This window comes from Electrophorus electricus, chromosome 1 (genome assembly GCF_013358815.1).
Source record: "Electrophorus electricus isolate fEleEle1 chromosome 1, fEleEle1.pri, whole genome shotgun sequence".
Taxonomy (NCBI): domain Eukaryota; kingdom Metazoa; phylum Chordata; class Actinopteri; order Gymnotiformes; family Gymnotidae; genus Electrophorus; species Electrophorus electricus.
In genome coordinates, this window is record NC_049535.1 from 13,689,607 (window position 1) to 13,703,533 (window position 13,927).

The 13,927-nt window shown below is 38.2% G+C and overlaps 1 protein-coding gene across 2 annotated transcripts; it reads right to left on the reverse strand.

The window, feature by feature from the left end:
• Window positions 1-1,569: 1,569 nt before the first annotated feature.
• Window positions 1,570-13,496, reverse strand: si:ch211-85n16.4 (ras and Rab interactor 2). Of its 2 annotated transcripts, none has more exons than XM_027014075.2 (11): window positions 13,413-13,496; window positions 11,814-11,917; window positions 11,292-11,475; window positions 11,053-11,164; window positions 10,051-10,123; window positions 9,018-9,109; window positions 6,585-7,841; window positions 5,393-5,701; window positions 4,925-5,056; window positions 4,100-4,263; window positions 1,570-4,005 (listed from the first exon to the last, which is right to left on the reverse strand). In XM_027014075.2, exons 1-11 carry the CDS (start codon window positions 13,470-13,472, stop codon window positions 3,682-3,684), a joined length of 2,811 nt encoding a protein of 936 aa, XP_026869876.2. In that variant the 5' UTR covers window positions 13,473-13,496; the 3' UTR covers window positions 1,570-3,681. The 2 variants fall into 2 exon arrangements, with proteins under 2 accessions (XP_026869876.2, XP_026869869.2); XM_027014068.2 differs by having other exon boundaries at window positions 4,925-5,059.
• Between the last annotated feature and the right edge of the window lie 431 nt (window positions 13,497-13,927).

Genomic DNA, 13,927 nt, shown 5'->3' on the forward strand with positions numbered 1-13,927 from the left:
CTGATATGAGTGGCTACAGGAGGCCAGTAAAGTGAACGGTAATCTGAATAGTGGAGTGACATGAGAAGCCAAGAGTTCCTTGCACTTAATGGCTTGGTTTATGAACTAACATGCAATGTGAGTTGTGGGACATTATATACACAGGTGTGCACCTTTCTAAACTGCATCAGTTAGACTTGCCAGAAGTGGCCAGAAGTGTACTGGGATAGATATGGACCCCCGGAGAGGTGCTGGATGCCAGGTGGACTGGGATGGATAAGGACCCCAGGAGAGGTTCTTGGGTAATGTCACACCCTGGTTGGTACACAGACAACCTCACAACTGCAAATCAAGTCAAATTTATTTAAATAGTGCTTTTAACGACAGATGTTGTCACAAAGCAGCTTTACAAATGTCCCGAGTCCAAGCCCACAGTGAGCAAGCCATGGGTGACAGTGGCAAGGAAAAACTTCCTAGAGTATGAGGAAGAAACCTTGAGAGGAACCAAGACTCAAAGGGGGGGCCCATCCTCCTCTGGCCTACAATGGTCACCACAATAGTAACAATATAGACAATAAGGAGCAGAATAAATAATGAAAATGAAAAATAAATTAATAATAAAATGGAAAAAATAAGCAATTAATGTCTAATCTGGTATTCTAGAAGACCTAGTCTGGTCCCAGTGGTGTGCACGTGTTCAAAACCCATCCTGCATGAGAATATCCATCAAGGGCAACGGAGAAGTAGTTGGCTGGGTTGGAGGTGGGGTGAACTACAGCAGAGGACATCATGGGATGGTGGGAGAAGCCATGGCAGCTGAGATGGGTTGAGGCTCAGTAACATCATGACATCAGGGGTAGGTGTACCTCGGCAGAAAGAGAGAATTATTAAGTATGTCCAGATATGAGGGTGTGTAAATTAGGGAACTATAATGTGCAAAGATGGACTCTGGCAGATCTAGCTATGGCAGCATAGCTAAAAGGATAGAGCCAGAAGGAACCACAGGCATGAGGGCTCTCTGGAACATCAGCACTCTGCCACTCTCAGTCAAGAAACTTGAGTGACAAAAGAGAGGTGAGGTGACATCATAACATCCCAGTTTATCATAACTCTCAATGAACATGGACCCCCCAGATCTATACCTTTACCTAAAATGGGAAGTAATTAATAAAATTCCTGCCTGTACTGTACAGTTTTAAGTCTAGCCCAAAATATTGAGAATGTGTCTGAGTCTCGAACATTTACAGGAAGGTTATTCCATAGTGCAGGATCTTTATAGGAAAAGGCTCTGCCTCCTGTGGTAGATTTTCTTATTCTTGGTACTAGTAAAGAACCTGCACCTTTTCACTTAAGCAGACCTTGTACTGCACACTGACTGTTAATGGAAACGACAGCGTATAGGCTTATCTTTACATAGGACTCCGCTGAAATGAGAACAAAAATTAAAACGATCAAAGAATTAAACCTTTTGAAATAACCCCATTAATTTCACAAATTTAGAACATATTTCTGATGTACAGTAAAAGCATTTTCTCTATGGATTAATGGAAAATACAGTAATAATAAATGACAACACCTTTAACAGTGTGCTCAACGTCTTGACAAATCCATTTATTTACGAGCATAGAATCATCTGCATCAATACATTGTCCTACTGTGTGTACAATAATATTAAAATAGGTTTAATGTAGTGTTACATACATGTAATATTTTTATGTTTATATATGTATGTATAACAAATCAACATCACAGCTATTAGTCCCATTTCTACTTAATCTGTTGTCCCAAAGCAATTTACTCTTCCTGGAATGTTTCCTGGATCACATTATCCTTCACATTGTTTGAAACTTTGATAAGTATTATTAAAAATATTATTGGCTACTAGCTTGATGTTATTTTTATAATAATTCTGGGATTTTATAATAATTCTTCAACTGAAGTATGCTAAATTGGTACATAGGAAGAAAAATCTTTAATAAATTAATATTTGCCATGTGAGTCACACTGATTAGGAATTACAAATTACTTAATTTAATTGAAAGTTTTACTTAAAAGAAGACATTTAGAGTAGTTTAAAATGTTTTAGGTTATTTTTTGTCAAATGCATCTTTATATTATGTCCTGGAATTATGTCTTGTGGATGTTTTTGGCCCCATCTGTAATTCTAAAATCAACCATTTCACAAAACTATATTAAAATCATGTTAAGCTTCTTAGTTATCTTAAATATAATAGGTTTTGAGGTTTATCATTGAAATAGTATTTTAAATATTTTACTTGAAAAATCAGTATTAAGCTTTTCTTAAGCGATCATTTGTGATTCTCTGTTTTACTGATGAGTACACACACCAAATTTCCTTACTAATCTGTTAATAAGGTTAAGTTCAGAGAACATACATAAACACTGAAACAACTTGGTTGTTGGTCTTTATAATTAAAGTTATGGGTATAAAAATAGCTCTATGCTTATTAATACAGAGTTCCACTATCAGAGCAATGATTGAGAAAAAAAGAAAATTGAAAAGAATGTGAATTTTTCCCTGTCACACAGTGAGGATGACAGAGAGGAAAGGGATTCTCCCAGGGCCACAGTGGGAGAACTGCAGTTGTTGGTTGAATACTCACGTCAGGAAGTCCTATGGAGACTGCTCTCATCAGACCACAACCACAGACTCCTGGATCTTAATGTCATTGGATTTTTAATTAGAACCTATTGTCAGGTAAGACCAATGAGCAAGAAGCAGATATGTTATATTGCTGGAGCGATTTTAAAGGACTTTTGGAACCTTCATAGGATTCAAAGGATGATATAAATAACTTTTTTAAAGTCTATTTTTTAAAACAAAATCAGCCTCAGTGGGATATGCCTTCCATCAATACATTTCATTAAAATGGTTTACATATCACAGAACCAACATCCTGACCTAAATCCATTGGAAAGGTTTGGGTCATGGACCTAAAATGAAGGAATGTTCTTAGACTCCTACTATCATTATCCCTTCACCACCACCAAAAAAGAGCTTTTTCATTTTCATTTTTCTTTTTCATTTTGTGTTAAAGAGCTTTTTAATTTTCTCCTAGAAATGTTATTAATTCTTGGGGGGGAAAAATGGGTCAAACCCCAAATTATATTAAATGGTCCTAACAACAAATCTTTTGTCAGAGAAGTAACTTGCTGGTGCAGTGAATTCTTCAGTGGAATGTTGGAAACAGAGAAATTCACTTACATAGTCTTCTTGTACACAAAGATAAATTCATTAAAAGAGATAAATGTTTTGATAAAAAATTAAAGCTAATACATGTCTGGGTGTAAAAAGGTTTTGTTGTTGAGACCAATACAAGCTTACTATTATATAATTTTGGGTTTTGTTTTGCCTGGGAGTATAGTTTTTAATTAGATATTTTTGCTTTTGATAAATAGTCAAATGTTTTTGTTAAGAATTTTTGAGTGACATTAATTGAGGATGGCAAACATTTGGTAGGACATAAAATATATCTCATTCCATTATCTATATTTATCATGTGCAACAATAAAAGAGAAAGTAATATTTCTCTTTTTTCGCTACTGCTCGCCATTGCTTGATGTTGTCACCAGAACCTTTCATGTCGAACTGAGCAATGCAAGTGGGACACTGATGCTGGTGCAGCTCCCAACATGGCTCATACAATATATTAACTGGCTCAGTCCACAAACTACCATTGCTCAGTCTTCAGTGCAGCTGCTGTTGTGAGACTGGGATGGTTTACAGCCATTGGGATTTGGCAGTCTTCTATACACAAAATAGAAGGCTTTGGGGTGAGGACGGCTCTGGAACTCTGCTTTAATCCACTGAGGGTATGTGTCTGGGGCCAGCTGCTGGCTACAGTCATCTGTGATGAGGAAGAGGGCATAGTTTTCTGGGTCAGTCACGTGGAATTTGTGGGCACAGAGGCGACTGACCTCCTCTGTGGTATTGTTGGGGTGCACTTGCAAAGTTTTTGCTGTGCAACCACTGTCAGCTTCTTGTAGAGCCACTCGGAGGAAATTCTAAAAACATACACACATAGAAAACATACAAATTTGAAGTATCACAGTATTAACAACAAAAAAGCAACAACCATCATGTGCAGTGTTATGATACCTGGAAGTCATCCACAGAAGGAAGGTTTCTCTGGATTGTGCGCCTTTGGTGCCACTGGTGTAATGTACTGCGTGTGGCAGAGCTGAGAACACAAGCAGCCTGATCCTCCTGGAAGTTCTTAATCAGAGACATGGCTCCACATGCACTTGTCAAATAGTATCCACCTAAAGGTGAAAGTTATTAAAATGTTTACTCTTATACACACATAAAGATAAATGGCTATAGGTTACTGTCTAAGGTTTTGCCCTATCATTCTGAGATTCCTGCTCCGAATCCAGATGATGCCACAACCGTCCATGACCAGGAATCTGAGCAGGCATAACTGACCATGCTCTATAGGTGGGAGGGATGCCCTTGTTTCTCTTTCCATCAGTGCAGCCCTAGCCGATCAATCACCAATATGTAAAATCAGGTTTTTTGTCTCAGAGGAAGCACATGCTAACATTCAGCCTTCCAAGTTGGCAGTTATTGTGCAATAGAGGAAGACTTAACTAGTGGGTTGGAATAAGCATCAAATAAACTGAAAGATATTTGGGTAAAGAATAATGCCTGCTACCACCTATGCAGTGGAAGTCTTCATGGCCTTAAGGTAGGTGGCGGTAAGAGACTGTAATATGGACAAGTCTGGATTAATTTCTTAATTTATGTGTACTGTATATAGCTGATAACCTACGTGCTTGTATATATTCTTACACTTCAACATTATAAAAGTAGCATTTTAATGACCAAAATGTATGAGTCACTTTGTATAAAAGTGTCAGCTAAATGCAATACATGTAAATGAGTGTATGTACATGCTGGTTTGTGAACATTGTGGAGATCTACCTTCTCCATGAAGTAGAGAGGGGTCCAGGAGTTCCATCATATACTGGACCTCTGTGTCTAGCTGAGGCATATCACACTGGGCCAAAACATAAGTCAGCATAGGTAGAAAATCATCAGCCCCAAACGACCTGCCTGCTAGAAAGCATATAGAGAAAAATACTTTCAGATTTACAAACAGTAAGTTTTTATTTCCTAGTATTTCAGCTGCTATATTTATAACTTCATTTCCTGTGATGATGACACAGTTCAATAGCACTGCATATTATGTTTTAGTATATTTCAAACTTTCTTATTCTCTGGCTGACACACACATGCATGCAAGTACACACACACACACACACACACACACACACACACACACACACACACACACACACACACACACACACACACACACACACACACACACACACACACACACACACACACACACACACCACCTCATGCCTCTTTATTTCCCCGACTCACCTGAGCGATTCTGCATGTCGGTATAGATGAGCTTGCATACATGCAGAAGCACCTTGATTTTCCTCTCCGGTGAATACATCTTGCACATGGAGCGGAGTTTGAGTCGGATCCGCTTGATGGCATGGAGGTCTGGTGATCGCACTGTGTCTGCTCCCAGCTCTCCCGGTTGCTTTGACTTGGCTATGGCCAGGTTCTCCTGTAGCCGCTGCCATACACCACTGCTTACCTGGAACTTGTGCAGTGCTGCATAGACTGAGCCATGCAGAGGCTTCAGTACACACTTGTGCATGGCTCTTTCTAGTACTACATCTGTGAGAGAGGAGAAATGTTCATTCTCAACTGCACTAGAATGTTAAGCCATTTCCTAAAAAATACAATCTAGGAATTGTAGGAGAACACACATAAGGCAAACTCATATAATTTGAGATGTCTTTAAAACATATTGTTATACATCTACTGTTTTAGGAACAGAAAAACTAGAATGAACACTATATAGTTCAAGTATGAAATATGTAAGGCCAACATTTTACTACCTTTTAACAGCTCTCATCAAATTAATCCAACAGTCAAATATCAAATTTATGAAGTCTATACTGTTATTAGCATTCACTGGTAGATTTGCATAGAGTAAAAAATTTTTCTCTCTTACTTTTTTCTCTTACAAAAGAGGCCAGTGATATACTAGATATTTATGTCTGCATTTATCATATTTAAAAAACAACCACAAATAAAAAACCAAGCAAACAAAAAAACAAAGAAGCTGAAAACACAGTGAATAAAAGGTTCGGGCTAGCACTATGATTCAGCTCTCTGACTAAGACTGTGCTTGTTGACCAAAGACAAAAATATAGTGGCAAGATAATCCATAATTTATAGTAATCTTTCTGCCTCTGTCTGACAGTCATAATCTGACTCTTTCTCTTGCCTACTCAGCACAATATTCTTGCCACATACTTCTCATATTTAAACATTTCTTTCATAGTCCTCAAACTAAGGACATGTATATTTAGCTTGGCCATTTAGATATGACATAGGCTCACCAAAGAGTGGATTAATTTCTAATTTAAAGGTAAAAGCAAAAACAGATGGTAAAGTAAATATGGTAAAGTTTTCTGTTTATGTTGGTTTCACTGTTCATGCTTTCATTTAATACAAATAGTAATGACTTATTATGGAAATCCTGAATATTTACCGATCTGGTCTTCAGGTATGAGGGACTCGATGGGGGGATTCAGATCAGAGGCCTGCATTAAATAGGCCTTCATCTGGGTCATGAACTGTCTGACGGTTTGCAGCAAGTCGAGGCCTGACATATGGCAGCTGTGGTTCTCCTGCACAAAGCTTACATAGTCCTGTACCAAGCAGCCAAAATAAGAGCTTTTGTTTCTTGATAGTTCCACAATGCGCCGCAGAGCACGTCTCTCAGGGGTGGGTAGCACACCCAGGACACCCCTGACCTTACGGAAGTGTCCCTTTAATGCTCGTGGCAGGATAAGAAGTGATCCTGAATGCACCTCCATGTCTTCCATCATCAGAAGCTTCCTGGAGTTCTGTGAGGCACGTAGCCGCAGCTGCAAGTCCCTCTGAAGTCCTGCCCCATAGTCATCTGCCTCTTTCTCCTCTTTATCCTCATCACTGCTGTTGTCTGTGGAGAGGCTTTGGTCTGGGCTAAGGAACCGATCAAAGTGGAGAGGGTGGGGAGGTGAGTCCAGGGAATCAGAGGAGGAGGTGAATGTGCTCAGATCACTTGATCCTTGACTTAACTCTGCCTTTCCGCTACAGTGCTGAAGGATGTTTGTAACAGTACAAGTTGAAGGTTCCTTGTGAGCATTGCTGGCTGGGTATAAGGCCCTGGCCATGTTCTGATCATCCAGAGCAATACCGCAGTGGTGACTGTCAGTGCCTGACTGCTTTTGTTGAGGAGGAGGAGGTGCAGGAAACCTTTTTGGACTGCTGTGTTTAGGTCCCATAGTGCTTGTAGGCTCGTGTTTCTGTGCTGGGCTCTGATTGGTTCTGGCATAGGCAGCTGTCACGGATATTCTCTTCTGACCTGGATGACAAGGCAGACAGCGAGGAGGAGGGGGCCTGGGTGGAGGAGAGGGTTGGGATTTGTTACTGGCTTCTTTTGAGTTCGGCTCGGAGACGTCTTTGCTAGCCGCTCTGATGCTGTTTCCCGTGTGCCGTTGGTGTGTCTGAAGAAAAAGTGGATTGAAGAAGCACAGTGCCTCACTGGAGCTACTCTTGCCATCAGCACTGATGGAGCATGTATGTGCTAGCGAAAGAGGAGTGCACCGCTGATTGTGTCTGGCTCTGCATGATGATAGGGTCTGACTTTGTCTCCTTATTACCGATAGTTCACAGTGCAGGGAGTTAGGAAGCTCGTTCTGAACCAACAAACAAGAATGAGACAACGTATCCCACTTTCTGCAGAGAGCTACATCCCAGAAACCTGGCAACAAACAGAAAAAATTACAGTGAAGTAACCAAGCAATTGTGTGCTAATAACAAATCACAAACAGGAAATCCCTAAACCAAAACATATACTCACACTTGCTTTCTTCAACCTGATTAGTTATTACTTAGTACATTTGGGTCTATGTATGTGAGTGAATCCAGACTTTGTCCTCTCTTTTAGTAGTTTTCAGAAATGCCTGAAGACATCCAGTGTAACCAAATATGTATAAATGAACACTGATTCAATAGTACTGACCAAACACACACACAAACACACCCAAATGTCAGAGTCACTCAGTACAAACAAAGTATCTGTGTGGATGGGTGAACTTTATATGTTACAGAATGTTCCTCCTCTTTCTCCTCCCCCTTCCAGCCACTACTTATGTCAGTTGGTGTAATTTCACTTCCTGCCAGTTGTCCTGTTACAGTAAGCTTCAGTGAAGGACATTCTATTAATAATGTATGCTTCTTTTGGTCATATTAAATACATCTACAACTTCCCACATCAAAATAAAAATCCCACTGGTCCAAGATAAATAATTTCATCAGAGCCATATGAAGAAATACATCAAATATAGACAGTTTATAACTTTTGAAAAGGCTCTTATGAGGTAATGAATAAGTGAAACAATATGCACATTTAAAAGTGACTAGAACTAGACCCTTTCTGTCAGATCAGATAACAGATACACTTTCTCTCTCATGCTAATTCAATCTGTGTCACACTTACTCGGCAGCACTAATAATAACATGGAATGAGACCATAATAGGAGTGTGACTAGTACTGGAGTAATGAAGACAAACAGAGTACGCACTTACAGAGGGACATATCAGTAGCCTATGTTTAACAATTCAAAGCTTATGTCTTTCACAGTGAAATTTTTTATGAGGTCTTACATATAACGCTGACAAGTTCAAAAAAAAAAAAAACCATTTAGAAAACAGCATGATAGTGCTTTTTGCTAATTATTTTTTGCCAAAATATCATGAATGTTAAAATGCTTTCTGCTGTGGCCACAATCTGCATTTGTTTTCATACACCTGCATGTCTTAATCTCCCTCTATCACATTAATATGTGACAAAGAACAATGCTCATGACTGGAGCATGTGTTTGCTGTGAGATTAGCTGTAGTAGTAGCATTTGACAGCTAAATCCCAGTTCAGTACCTGCTCCCAGCTTGGCAACTTCCTCCAGCTCTGAAAGAGTTCTTGCTGAGTTGATGGCTTCAGGCAGCCTCAGAGGGAAAGGTAGAATATCTCTTTAGAAGAAACCGCAAGACATGATCAGATGGGAATTGTCAGAAAAAAACAAATATAGAGACAGGAAAAAGTAAGACATGGAGAGACAAAGAGCAAGGAAGGTGAAGGAAAGCAAGATACACATGCCAGCCAAAAAGCTTGAACGAGCTTTGTCCCGTCAGTTTGAGGTCCACTTTGGTACCGTTGGTATTGGAAAAGGCTCTGCGCTGTGTATCAGAAGGCTGCTTACACTTTTGTCCCTGAGCTGTTCAGTGTTGTAAGATTGAGCTCTAGTTTCCCCCGCAGCCATGACAGCCTTAGAAAAGATCAGTAGTTGCCCTGTAGTCTAAAAAAACTTTTCCCTGAAGTACTTTTCCCTTTTCTCTATGGACCTTTTGAGCTGATCTGACATTGTACATCTAAAAAAGAAGCATGCACTTCTGCAAATTGTCCTGTTTATTTTCAGGTTTCTGTACTTAAAAATCATAATCTTCTGATATGATATACAAGTCACTACAAAATACATTTAACAGTGATAAGTCCAGGCTTTCATATCACAATGAAATGGAAAGTAAAGCAACAAACAACAAATCACACCAAAAACTCAGTTAAAAGTGAAACACATTTTTAGCTATAAAAAGGACATTTGGAAAGTATATGAACTGAATTGGGTGTTGTATTACCAAGGCTGGTAATACGAATAATCCTACACAGCTGACTTCATAAAACATACATTCAGATGATTTATAATGCTTTAATATATTTTTAACAATTTTCTGCAAATCACACGATTTGAATTATGAATGTGTGCTCTTATAATTTCCTATTTATTACTAAAAGAAATCTCTTTTAGTAATAATGTTTTATAAGCTACTCTTATAAGTTTATAGCAAGTTAAAGGTAAATGCAAAAATCAGTTGGGTGGTATGTCATGTGGCTTGGTGCTTTTTAAGAATTTTACCTGCTGATGCAATAAAAGGTCACAAGACGAAAAAGATCTGCAAAACTGATTCCCGAGCCTTCCAAAGAGAATGCTAAAACACAATACATAAAGACATATCACCAACAAATCAAAAGTATTTGTGTGTGCAGTTAAGTACCTCTCTGACTCTGGATCCTTCCAATCATTAGTTGTATGTTCATTATACTTACATTCATTATTCTTCCATTGAATTATTTGATTCCAATTTACAAATTGGATTACCCTTATATCTGATATTTTGGTGTATTTGCTATATTTGATTAGACTACAAATATTGCACAATTTATAGGATTTTTCAGCTTTATATTTAATAAACATTTTCACAAGTCTTCCACGAAAAAGGCTTAAGAGTGTGAAAGCAAGAGCAAGTAAGATAAAAGAAGCCATTAATTCTATGATTAATTCTAAAATTTGTTCTAACATTAATCATTAATTCTGTTCCATTAATATACCCCTCCACATAATGTCTTTGTACCCCATCTTCTTGAACACTTTTTTTTTTACTGTGAATTGCAAACTGAAATTATATTTTGAAAAATGGGTATAATTAAAAAAATGAAATCATAATTAAAACAAAATACATCATGTTATCCTCTATGTCCTGTAATGGTATCCATGTTATGCTGTATACACTGTTATCCTGTTTTAATTAAAGTAAATACTCATTGTATATTTGCTAGTACATCCCATTGTGATTTACCTTTCACCTACTTGCAGCTTGTTTTCACCAAACGTTAATCATTATGCCAATTCCTTCCCACCAGCGAACCCACAATGATGAGGCAAATGCTTTTGTGTTGTGATGTTATGCATAGTAATAAAAATAAGATATGTATAATAATAAGCTCTGCATAAATTAAGCAATGGTAACATAAGTAAACTATTCCATAATGAAGAAAGATCATTAAGATCATTACAGGCAGGGCTATTTTTAAAATGTGAACGAAGGACACTATTGTGTCTGAATGGAGAGCAACATACTGAACAAGCTTTCTTCAAGAGGGTAGTGGATGATAGGAGATCCTGGTGTATTGTCTACACGAAGTGAGAGTACCTTCTTCTGAAGGGCAGATGACCTCCTCACCAAAAACACCTGCAAGGGGCACAGGTCACAAAGATTATTAAAAGGGGCCTCCGATTGGCTGGACCTTCATTCACACTTTCCTAAATGTTTGTCCCACACTTAAAGGAACACAAGCATGCAGGCAAAACCTTCTTACCCCTACTGGTTGCTGCAGTAGGATGCGTGTAGCCTCCTGTTCAGTGACAGACAGCAGTAACCAGATGGGGTGTGTAAGAGTGACTCTCTCTTGTGCACTTATGCGTTTGCTTACATTTTCACTCTCACATGGCCCCCCTACCAAAGGGTACTGCAGGTACACCCCACTCACCTCTCCCTCCACACTACAGGCAAAGAAGAGACAGTGAATGAGAGTGGGACAGAAACAGAGCATGAGTATTAAAAGCTAATTGCTTTAATATTATTTATAATAATGTAATAATATAATTTAAAATCATACAACTGTGGAATATTATCATATTATTCCTATCCTTCTTCAGTTAACTATCTATGTGTGGAGCATTACTGCAAGCCAAAGTTTAGACTGAACAGTATCTTCCTTTTTTCATAAATTTAGTTTAATTTCATAATGCCCTAGTAATACAAAGATAAGGGTGTGGAAATTATATAAAATATACAAATAAAAGATTACCACCACAAAACATGCAGATCTTGTACTCACTCATGGAGGAGAGAGGCTTCAGGCTCTCTGGTATATCTCTGTGAAGCTGTATAAACCATATCCTGCTCCAATCGCTCAAGTTCTGATGCAAGTGCATCTACTAGCTTGAAAGAGACAAGTTAACTAGTGACAGAACTTTACAGAAGACACAGAGAGAAAAGGAGAGAGAAAGAATGAGAACAAGGAGATAATGAAAGCAAGAAAGAATATGGAAAATTAAAAACACTGACAGGACAGAAGCTCTGCTCTCATGAAAATAAGCAGAAATGTTTAGACCTCCTCTTATCCCCCCACCCAGGGGAAAGGATGTGATTTAGTCACCTTCCTGTACTCATAACCTGTTCTCCCAGACAGGAAACTGGATGTAGAAGTGCCACAGTAAGACGAGAGCCACAGAGGACCTCTACATGTAAAGCACTTAATGTCTCCTGTAAACTCAGCTTCTTCAAAGTAGGGTAGATTGCTGCTTATCAGCCAAGAGAAACCCAAGAAGCATAAACATTTTTGTCCCTAAGCAAATACACATATTAAGGGAGTATATGAGAATTTAGAACTGAAGTCTGAATGAAATGACAAAGATTTTATTTGGATCTCTAGTTTTTTCTTTACAAATTGAGGGTTTTGAGCTTATGAAATTATAAAAGACAGGAAGACTGAAAGTTATTGGACAATAGATGGCAGTATTTTCTACAGAATGGTATGTAACAGATTATTTCATCAGTAAGTATAGCAGGCTCTTAGACATGCCTTCTGATATCAATGATCACAAATCAAGATAATTTTTAAAGACTGTGGAAGATCATCTCTAATAATTTATGTATTTCCAGGCATGTACCCATTGATGACATACTTTAAACTGCTTTGACAGCAAGATCTATACTTCTCCACTGTATTTTCTTAATCTCTTGTGTTCAATATAAGGGCTAAGTATATGCATACATTTCATTACTTTAGGTATTCAGGAAATTCCAAATATGCAGTTAATATGAGTTCAGTTAGGATGCACATCTTGATAGAAAACATTGTTAACATAAAAAGGTTAAAATGACACAAAGGAAAAATAGCAGAAGAAAGGCAGAAAAACAGGGAAACAGACATAACAGTTCATGTAGCCAGGGAATGCAGCAGAGAGCTGAAATTGGAAGAGAAAGAGCTTTCTTGTTCTGGGTTTTCCCATGGCTCAGACACTAGTCTATACATCATGGCTAAAACTAATAAATTATAACACTCTCCCTGTGAGCAGGCATTAAGAAACACATAGTGCAAATTCAAAAAAGAAACAAAATTTTCCCATAGGCCACATTGAATGAGATGTAAAAATATACAAGTACTATCAGTATGTTGCCAAATATAGTTAAAGTCCAATACACAGCTAAAGTCATAATAGCTTAATTGTCTGCAAAATCATGAAATTGAATGTGGGAAGCCAGTAATACTTTATGGTAAAGGCAGTGAAAGCTTTCTCAGTGAAACAGAGTGTGAGCCATCAAAGAGGAACAAAGACTAACAGATGATAGAGATGTATAACTTCACAGAGTCCATAGCATAAGACTAAATTATGCCAGAGTGCGCAAAATAATAATTTTTAAGATGCCTTACCTTAAAAAAACTCCCAGTTTTGTCCATCCCACAAGGCTGGGAAACTGTGTTCATGGCCATGTTGATATACCCATTTAAAGACCCTGCCAGACCCTGCCGGAATATAAACATGGAGAGCAGATATGAAGCATCTGAGCTGGACACAAGCTGCAGTTTGGTACTACTAGAAGCTGCTTTTTTATGGTGATCTTACACTGGTCCTCCTCTTCGCTTAGTGTGCTTATGTTTCTGTTGAACAGTGTGCGTGTGTGTTGAATTGTTGGACTGTGTACACATGCAGGAAGTAATCAGGATGAAAGAGGGATCTGTGAGACCTACTTTAAAGTCTACTGGCCGAAATCACTGACAGAGAAACTTAGAGATCAATTTGTATGTTATTGTAGCTAAAAACAAAGAATGCTCTATTAATTTAATAACTTTATTTTTTATCTTCCCAGAAAATATAAATGCAAAAATCAACTTCATTCATTATTTGTTATAAGTTTGCCATCTGGTGTCAAACTGAGGAGGGTTCC

Bases quoted from the DNA above. Each gene is read 5' to 3' on its own strand.
- si:ch211-85n16.4 (XM_027014068.2), bottom strand. From the start codon at position 13,472: ATGGCCATGAACACAGTTTCCCAGCCTTGTGGGATGGACAAAACTGGG. The intron at 11,165-11,291 runs GTAAGAAGGTTT...TGCCCCTTGCAG, and splicing joins TACTGCAGCAACCAGTAGGG to GTGTTTTTGGTGAGGAGGTC. The intron at 10,124-11,052 runs GTATGTTGCTCT...ATTGTGTTTTAG, and splicing joins TCTTGAAGAAAGCTTGTTCA to CATTCTCTTTGGAAGGCTCG.